The sequence below is a fragment of the Cebus imitator genome, unplaced genomic scaffold (genome assembly GCF_001604975.1).
Source record: "Cebus imitator isolate Cc_AM_T3 unplaced genomic scaffold, Cebus_imitator-1.0 Scaffold53, whole genome shotgun sequence".
Lineage (NCBI taxonomy): Eukaryota > Metazoa > Chordata > Mammalia > Primates > Cebidae > Cebus > Cebus imitator.
The window spans coordinates 2,656,005-2,664,588 of NW_016107368.1; the positions used below are offsets into that span (position 1 = coordinate 2,656,005).

Here is an 8,584-nt window from a genome sequence, read left to right on the forward strand (position 1 = left end):
GTGCCCTGCCTCCGTCACCCCCTCTCCTGCCCGTGCCCTGCCTCCGTCACCCCCTCTCCTGCCCGTGCCCTGCCTCCGTCACCCCCTCTCCTGCCTGTGCCCTGCCTCCGTCACTTTGGGAGGTCGAGGCAAGTGGATCACCTCAGGTCAGGAGTTCAAAAACCAACCTGGCCAACACGGTGAAACACTGTCTCCACTAAAAATACAAAAAATTAACTGGGCGTGGTGGCGCATGCCTGTAATCCCAGCTACTCGGGAGGCTGAGGCAGAACTGCTTGAACCTGGGAGGCAGAGGTTGCAGTGAGCTGAGACAGCACTATCCAGCCTGGGCAACAAGAGTGAAATTCTATCTCAAAAAAATAAAGAGATAAGATCTCCAGGTATCAATAGAGGTTATTATCCCCAGTAAATTAAAGGGGAAAAAAATAAGGCACCCAACAGTATATACGGAATGTTTTCTTTTTTATGAGAAAAGGGCTCCGTGTGTGCGTGTGTGTGTGTGTACAAAGATGAAAGCAGCCAAGGGTGGGATGGGGCGTGGGGGTTGGCATCTGGATTTAGGGATTTGTAAGAGTGAATTGCAGGGCGTGGGTGGTGGTGGCTGTCCATGGAAGGCAGGGCCACTCAGTCTCTCTCCAAATTTGTACTGAGATGCAGCATTCAGGCCCTGGCTTCCTTCTAGATCTCTTGCCCAGGGAATTTATACTGGATGATCCCCATAGGCCCTATCTCCAGGGAGGAAAGGACTGGGAGAGAACTGAATAGACAGCCATTCTCCACAGGCCAAGTGTTCACTGGTACTTGGAACCAAGCAGAGATCCGTGGCTCTTTCCCCACTCCCCCCTGCAGCCTCTCAGCCTCCACCCTTCAATGAACACAGCTCTCAAGCGTCTCTGCTATTTGGTCCCTGTGGCTGGCAGAACAACAGCACCCCCAAAATTCACATATACATGTGAAAAGCTGATATATTTGTACTCATCTGTAAAAGTCTGAAATTTTTATTATTATGACATTCAAGAAAATCTGCATTATGGCCAGGCTCAGTGGCTCACGCCTGTAATCCCAACACTTTGGGAGGTCAAGGTAGGCGAATCACCTGAGGTCAGGAGTTTGAGAACAGCCTGGCCAGTATAACAAAACCCCATCTTCTACTAAAAATACAAAAGTTAACCGGGTGCGGTGGTGCGCACCTGTAATCCCAGCTACTTGCGAGGCTGAGGCAGGAGAATTGCTTGAACCTGAGAGGCGGAGGTTGCAATGAGCTGAGATAGCACCACTGCACTCCAGCCTAGGCAACAGTGACACTCTGAATCAAAAAAAAAAAAAAAAAAGATATGCTCACTCTTAGTAATTCCTTGTGTTTGCAACCCGAGCACAGGAAAAACTCATTCGCAGTTTTTCTACACAGCGGAGTCTTGTAACTTGCAAGTTCTACACGGTACTCACCTGATCTTACAGAAATCCACGCATCAGTGAGGATGGGTGAATCCTGAGGCTGGTTTCAACACAAATCTGAGCCTGAATGATACTTTTCTTGTCTGAAAAGGGGGGGGGGGGGTGGGGCACAAAAATCGCTTACGAGGCCTTTTGTAGGGCGTAATATGTACCTATAGGAAAATGTATTTATTGAGGGTAATACAGCTGTTGCATAGAAAAGCCACCCCATTCACTTAAAAAAACTGATTTAAAGAATAAGAAGAACCCAGGCTATCGGCTGTGCCTGAATTCACCTGATTCCTCTCCAGCCATGTGCTCCCGAAAATGAAACAAGGAGCTTAAAGCTGTTTGCATTTGACTTGCTTAACTCACGTGGCTAGAGATTTTATGGTGACTCCAGATGCTTAAAATTCGTCACTATAGCCCTATAAGTGACTCAGCTGAATTGTGAATAATTTCTACAGTGTATTCAGGACTGCAGAGACCTGAATGCCCTCCAGCAGGGTTTCCCAACCTGTGCACTACCGACATTTGGGGCTGGAAGAGTCTTTGCAGGCGGCAGCTGCTTTTACGCGCTGCAGGGTGCTGCGCTACTAGCATTCCTGGCCTCCACCCTCTAGATTACAGCAGCACAGTCCCTCCTACCCTGCATTCTGTGACCTCCAGAAATGTCTCCAACTAGAGCCCGAAGTCCCATGGGGCGCAGAATCGCCCTGGGTGAGGGCGACAGGGGCGCGGGGGCCACGACCGCGTAAGAAACAGCAGCTTCAGGCTGACTTGGGCTCCCAGCCCGAGGGCTCAGGGGAGGAAACCCGGCTGCCGGGAGGGACGCGGGGCCAGCGGCTGGGTTCCTTCTCTACACTCGCACCCGAACCCCGACCTGCCGATCACCCGAGCCCGGCTCCTTCAGGCGGGCCCAAAACGCCGACTCGCGGAGATCAAGACTCTTTCCCACTCGAGGAGACCGAGGCTCTTCTCACGACACACTCCCGCGCTTCCGCTTCCGGTCTCGGGCTGGCAGAGCTGCACCTCCCCTTCCGGCCCCAGCTGGTCCCGCCCTAAAATGCTGCACTTCTCGGGATTAAGTGATTCTCCTGCCTCAGCCTGCCGAGTAGCTAGGATTACAGGATCCCGCCACAACGCCCGGCTAAATTTCGTATTTTTAGTAGAGACGGGGTTTCACCATGTTTGTCAGGCTGATCTCAAATTCCTGACCTCAGGTGATCCACCCACCTCGGCCTCCCAAAGTGCTAGGATTACAGGCGTGAGCCACTGCGCCCGGCCTAATTTTGTATTTTTAGTAGAGGTGAGGTTTCTCCATGTTGGTCAGGCTGGTCTCGAACTGCCGCCTCAGCCCCCCAAAGTGCTGGGATTACAGGCGTACACCTGATCTCTGGATGCCCCTGAGAATGTCGTAATCTAGAATAGGGCAGTTCACTGCATTGTGGAACTCCTGGCATCCTGTAATTCTGACATTTCCTGTGAGGCACACAGCTGTGAACTGTCAGCAGGCAATATTCCCAGCAGCTGGGGGATGGAAGCATTGGCCATGGACAGGACTCCAGGTTGAGGCTCACAGCATCCACTGCTCCTTCTCTTTTATCCCCATCCTGGCTATTGTTAATAATCTCGACTGGGCAAGGTGGCTCACGTGTGTAATCTCAGCACTTTGGGGGTGTATTATATATAATTTAATTATTTAATTTTTCACTTAAGTAATTCACTTAAGCACTTTGGGAGTGTACATTATATATAAAAATATATATATATAATAAATATATAATTGTATAATATGTGTTATAGGTATGATTTATATATAAATTACACATATTTAGAGACAGAGTCTTGCTGTGTCTCCCAGCCTGGTGTGCAGTAGCTTCCGATAGGCACTTCCTGCCACCTAAACTCTGCTAGAGTGTGCTAACCTACCCTGTGTTAGCCTGACAGACTCCATCTTCACCTCTGCCTCACCCCTCCCACCATTTCTCCCAAGTGCATACCTGGGTCACACGGTGCTGGGTCATGTTGTGATTAAAACCACAGAAACATGTAACCATTGTAACCATATCCTGCTTGACAAGCCCACTTCCTATTATGAATACCCCCTTAATTAATTGCATGGAAAGTATCGAATGCCCCTCCTTGGTAACCAGCAATCGTGGGAACCGCTTGTGTATACCCTCCTTAGTTAATCCACGATCATGGGAGCCTCCTGCTTCCTAGTTACTAGCCTCCTCCCATAATTCGCTTACTCTGCTTCTGTAAAATTCTGCTTTGCCCCCATTACCCTGAGCAACATATAAAAGGGAAATCCTACCCCTTCACTGGGGCCGAGAGATTTTGAACGTGAGCTGACTCTCCATCCCCGGCAATAAAGGACTCATGATTCCAACTCAGAGTGCGGCCCTTTCCATCCCTTGGTTATAACAAGAGTGAACACAACCAGTAGCTTCTACCTAACCAGAACATGCATAAAATAATTGCTGTGAAGTATTCCATTACATGCTTTGGTCAATGACAGGGAAAGAGGTAAGGAAACTCAAAATGAAACAGCTGGAAGGGACATAGTGTCTATATTTAGGTAGTACATGAGATATTTTGATACCGGCAAAAAATGTCTGATAAGCACATCAGAGTAAATGTGGTAAAAATGTTTAATTAAAAAATAATCTCTTGGGCTACATATCAATACCTCCTTGAGAATGTATATTATAAGGAGAAAATGTAACGACAAAACACTGAATAATCCTTCAGTCTAGGTTAATTGAATTTAATTACCCATTGGTTGAAAACTTAGCTACTGGGTACAATGTTCAATATTTGGGTAACCCATAAACTATAAACCCAACCCCCACCATTAACAAATATATCCACATAACAAACATATACATGTACACGTGGGGTGAAAATTTCAAAAAAAGAAAATTTAAAAATGAAAATGTAATAAATTTTTATTAAATTATGTATTGTATTTGTTTCATTTAAAATTACATAATTTAATTTCATTTTTTTAAGGATTTAATCTAAAATTAAATTACAGGGTTTTTTTTGTTTTGTTTCTTTGTTTTTAAACAGAGTCTTGCTCTGTCTCTAGGTTGGAGTGCAATGGTGCAATCTCAGCTCACTGCAACCTCCACCTCCCAGGTTCAAGTGAGTCTCCTGCCCAGCGTCTTAAGTAACTGGGAATACAGGGCCATGCCACCACTCCTGGCTAATTTTTGTATTTTTAGTAGAGATGGGGTTTTGCCATATTGGCCAGGCTGGTTCCAAACGCCTGACCATTGATGAAATGCCCACCTCAGTCTTCCAAAGTGCTGGGACTACAGGCATAAGCCACAACACCCAGCCAAAAATTAAATTAGAATCTAAAAACTAATTAAAATCATGGTAAACAGAAATTGAGGTGTACAATGACGTGTAAAGGTCTCCCTCTTTGTCCCAGGAAACCCGAGTTCTCACCACAGAACCTTCCACTCCTTATACCTGTTGCCTTTAAATACTTTTAATAAAGAACAGGTGGAGAGGGAGAAAGTGTGACAATTCATAGTAGCAAAGAGGATGGAAATTAAAAGATAGGGACTTAAAACCCAGGACTGTCTCCACTGACAACCCCCCACCAACACTGGGGCCAATTCCCACAGCTTCTGACTGTCCCCTCCTCCTCCACTTTATCTACTTGTCAGTGTTTCTGTCTGCCTCCTTGGCCAGCCTGTCTGCCTGCAAGGCCTTGGCCAGTCTCTCCCTGGCTTTCTTCACCTTCCGGGCCTGTCTCCGGATATCTGCATGAGTCACCAATTGGCCAGAGAGGGGCGGTGGGAGCTGACAACTCACTCCTGGGGGAGCCCCTGCCCCAGTTGGAAGCTGCCCAGGGGTGGGCTCAGCCCGGCTGTGTGTGAGCTCAGCACCAGCTCTGTCCAGAGATTCCCCAGCCATGCCAGGAGCAAGAACACTTAAGACACTGTCCAAATCCAGTGGACTTGAAGAACCTTCTCCTTGGCTGCTGCAGGCGGGCAGGGCCTGCATTCTCTGGTAGGCACAGAGCTGCTGTGGCTTCTCCAGGTGCTCCTCGCCTTTTTTGTGTCTGGCCTGGTTGTCAGGATGAGACCTGATCCTTGTCACTGGCTTCTGGAAGATACAACTAGTGAGCCTCACGGGGAGGGCAGCCCTGGCAGCTCGTCTCCGATGGGCCTTGGCCACGTGGATATCTCGTTTCTTCTGTAAGGCCCAGGGTATCATGTTTCTTTTGAGCTTCCCCTTTCAAAAGAAAAGAAAATGTGAAATTTCATCCAACTGGAAGCTGGAGAAGATCAGCTCTGGGGGCTTCTCTCAGCTCAGTGCAGTCTCCCCACCAGCCTCTCTTTCTGGGGAAATGGGTCTCAAATGGTACCATCCATCTTCAGCACCTGCAGGGTTTGTTAAACTCAGATCTCTGGACCTGAACCCAGGGAAGTCTAGGGTGGACCCAAGAATCTGCATTTCTCCGTGTGACGCTGATGCTGCTGGCAGAGGCTCCAGGCATCGACACTGGGTCCTGGGACCTCACTGGGCTGATGTGAGCCGAGGACTGAAAGCTCAAGGTCATGACCCAGGGCCAATTCCAGACTGTATTCCTGCTCACCCTCCTCAGAGGACACCCCTCTCATCTCTTCCCTGCCACTGTCAGCTACACACATGCTGATGCCTCCTGACCCATTCCCAACAGGACACCGGGATCCCAGAGTTCCTTGTTACCCAAGACCTCAGATTTCTCTGTATCTCTTTTTGCTGTGATTCAGGACACATCATTTTCATAGCTCCTTGACTCCCTGGTCTCCAAAGAAATAAATCATGCACTCGCCAACCCTTAAATACTCACTGCCACACCCAGATCCCATCTTCACCTGAACTCCTCCTGCTCACGAAGAAAAACCTCAGAACACCATGTTTACTTTCTGTTTCTAATAAGCTCAATTAACTAGAATTATACAATGAGAGACTGTTTTGATGTCATGCTGCAAAAGATGATGAAGTGCTCCCTAAGATTTGAAATCCTTTCTTGCTCTATCTCAAATTGGAAGACTGGTCTCATGAAGCTGTTTCAGCCGCAAACCTCATCAGTGCACTTTTCATTTTAAAGTCTTCATTTCTGTCCTTCTCGTTTCATTTCTATTGTCCTGGCATAAAGATTGATACCCTTTACACTACCCAAGATGTTCCAGTTTGGAGGGAAAATTATCTAGTTCCTTTAGGTACAGGGCACCTATGATGTACCAAGCTGTGCAGTAGAACCCCTTATACAGAAATAAACTTCATCAAGTCACTGTTCTGTTGATTTTCATCTTGATGCAAAGGAAAACATAATAAGCACACTAAAAACAAATTTCTGATTGTTGGAAACAGATGCTTGGTGACCAGAAAGGGTACCCTTTCTGCAGAAAGTAAAGATTGCCTTGCTGAGAGTGCTGGCTTTTGTCTCAGTGCTGGCTTTTCTTTGCAGCACAGAGCATTTGTTTCCAACAGCATAGAATATCAGATATATTTAAGTTCCATAACGAACAAGAAGGGAGAGACAGAGAAGGATGGAGGCAGGAGAAAGGGAGAAACAGAAAAGAAAGAAATTCACTTCAGTGAATCATGACAGTGAGTTTAGCAAAGGACTAACTAATCATGAAATTTTAACTGAGAACTATTTGTTTTAAAGGGACCAAGCAATTTCTGGTTCAAGAACTTTCCAGGGAGGGAGACAATTTGAAGAGTACAAGGCTAAATAATACTTCTTCCCCTTCCTAGTGATGTTGTATTTGGAAAAAAAAAATCAGAGCTATTATCCCCATATAGTTTCATGGGGAAAAATGAAAATACCTTAAATATTATATAACAATTATTAACACCTAGGGTGTAACTTGCCACCACATAGCATCTAGTTTTAAGAACAACTCCCTGGTAACTGTAAACATGTTTTACAGGAAGAAAAAGGACACAAATGTACATTCTTGTGGTCAGTAAGGATCCCGTACTCACCAGAACAGGCGGGCTTGGAAAAGATCCGGACCCAGGCTCTCCCATGGCTGTTGAGTTTCTCCTGCTGACCCCACTCCTGAGATGCAGACAGTCCCTGGCTTGCTGGAAAATGCAGTGACTTCTGCCTCTGGGTCCCCTTTTATATAGGGAGGGATTGATAATGCAATTAGTGGCTAATCCACAGGGAACACCCTGGTCTCCACCCATTGGATTGGAGGCATTTCTAAATCCTTATATGGAATCCATTGTGGTGTTACCAACATAAAGTGTTAGTAGAAAAAGAATTTAATATGTTTGGGTGTGTGGGAGGGTGGTACTTGCAGTTAATATCAGCATTTTAGATATGTTTCCCTTTTCTCCCATTGTTTCAAACATCTTTGAAAGCATTCTATAGAAATAGGGATGGAATTGTCTGTGTACATAAATTTTCATGTCCTATTTGATTTAGTAACAAAAATTAAAGACTGTTTAAATGTTCTTCAAGAAAAGAAAGCCCAGCCAGGCATGGTGGCTCATGTCTATAATCTCAGCACTTTGGGAGGCTGAGCTGGGTGGATCACGAGGTCGGGAGTTCAAGACCAACCTGGCCAAGATGGTGAAACCCTGTCTCTACTAAAAATACAAAAATTAGCCAGGCGAAGTGGCATGCAGCTATAATCCCAGCTACTAAGGAGGCTCAGGCAGGAGAATCGCTTGAACCCAGGAGGCGGAGGTTGCAGTGAGCCGAGATCGCGCCATCGCACTCCAGCCTGGGCGACAGAGTGTGACTCCGTCTAAAAAAAAAACGAAAAGAAAGCCCAAAACTTATTCACAATCCTATAGAATATACCACACAGTCATTACAAAGAAATTATTACTTCATCCAGGAGAGGTGGCTCATACCTGTAATCCCAGCACTTTGGGAGACTGAGGTAGGTGGATAACTTGAGGCCAGGAGCTCGAGACCAGCCTGGCCAACATGGAGAAACCCATCTCTACTAAAAATACAAAATTAGCTGGGTGTGGTGGCACGTGCCTATAATCCCAGCTACTCGGGAGGCTGAGGCAGGACAATTGCTTGAACCGGGAAGGCAGATGTGGTGAGCCGAGGTTGCGCCATTGCCCTCCAGCCTGGGCAACAAGAGTGAAACTCTGTCCCCCACAAAAA

At 46.6% G+C, this 8,584-nt stretch overlaps 2 protein-coding genes across 2 annotated transcripts in view; both read right to left on the reverse strand.

The window, feature by feature from the left end:
* Positions 1–1,501, reverse strand: part of ZNF557 (zinc finger protein 557) — a gene marked incomplete at its 5' end in the record, with an annotated part of 19,539 nt that extends 18,038 nt beyond the window's left edge. Inside the window, 1 exon segment of the mRNA XM_017528270.2 lies at positions 1,447–1,501. Coding sequence (XP_017383759.2) covers positions 1,447–1,501 — 55 coding nt within the window.
* Positions 1,502–5,109: 3,608 nt separating this feature from the next.
* Positions 5,110–7,482, reverse strand: LOC108304134 (methyl-CpG-binding domain protein 3-like 2B). Its single transcript, XM_017528198.1, has 2 exons — positions 7,438–7,482; positions 5,110–5,691 (listed from the first exon to the last, which is right to left on the reverse strand). The coding sequence occupies exons 1-2, from the start codon at positions 7,480–7,482 to the stop codon at positions 5,110–5,112; spliced, it is 627 nt and encodes a 208-aa protein (XP_017383687.1).
* Between the last annotated feature and the right edge of the window lie 1,102 nt (positions 7,483–8,584).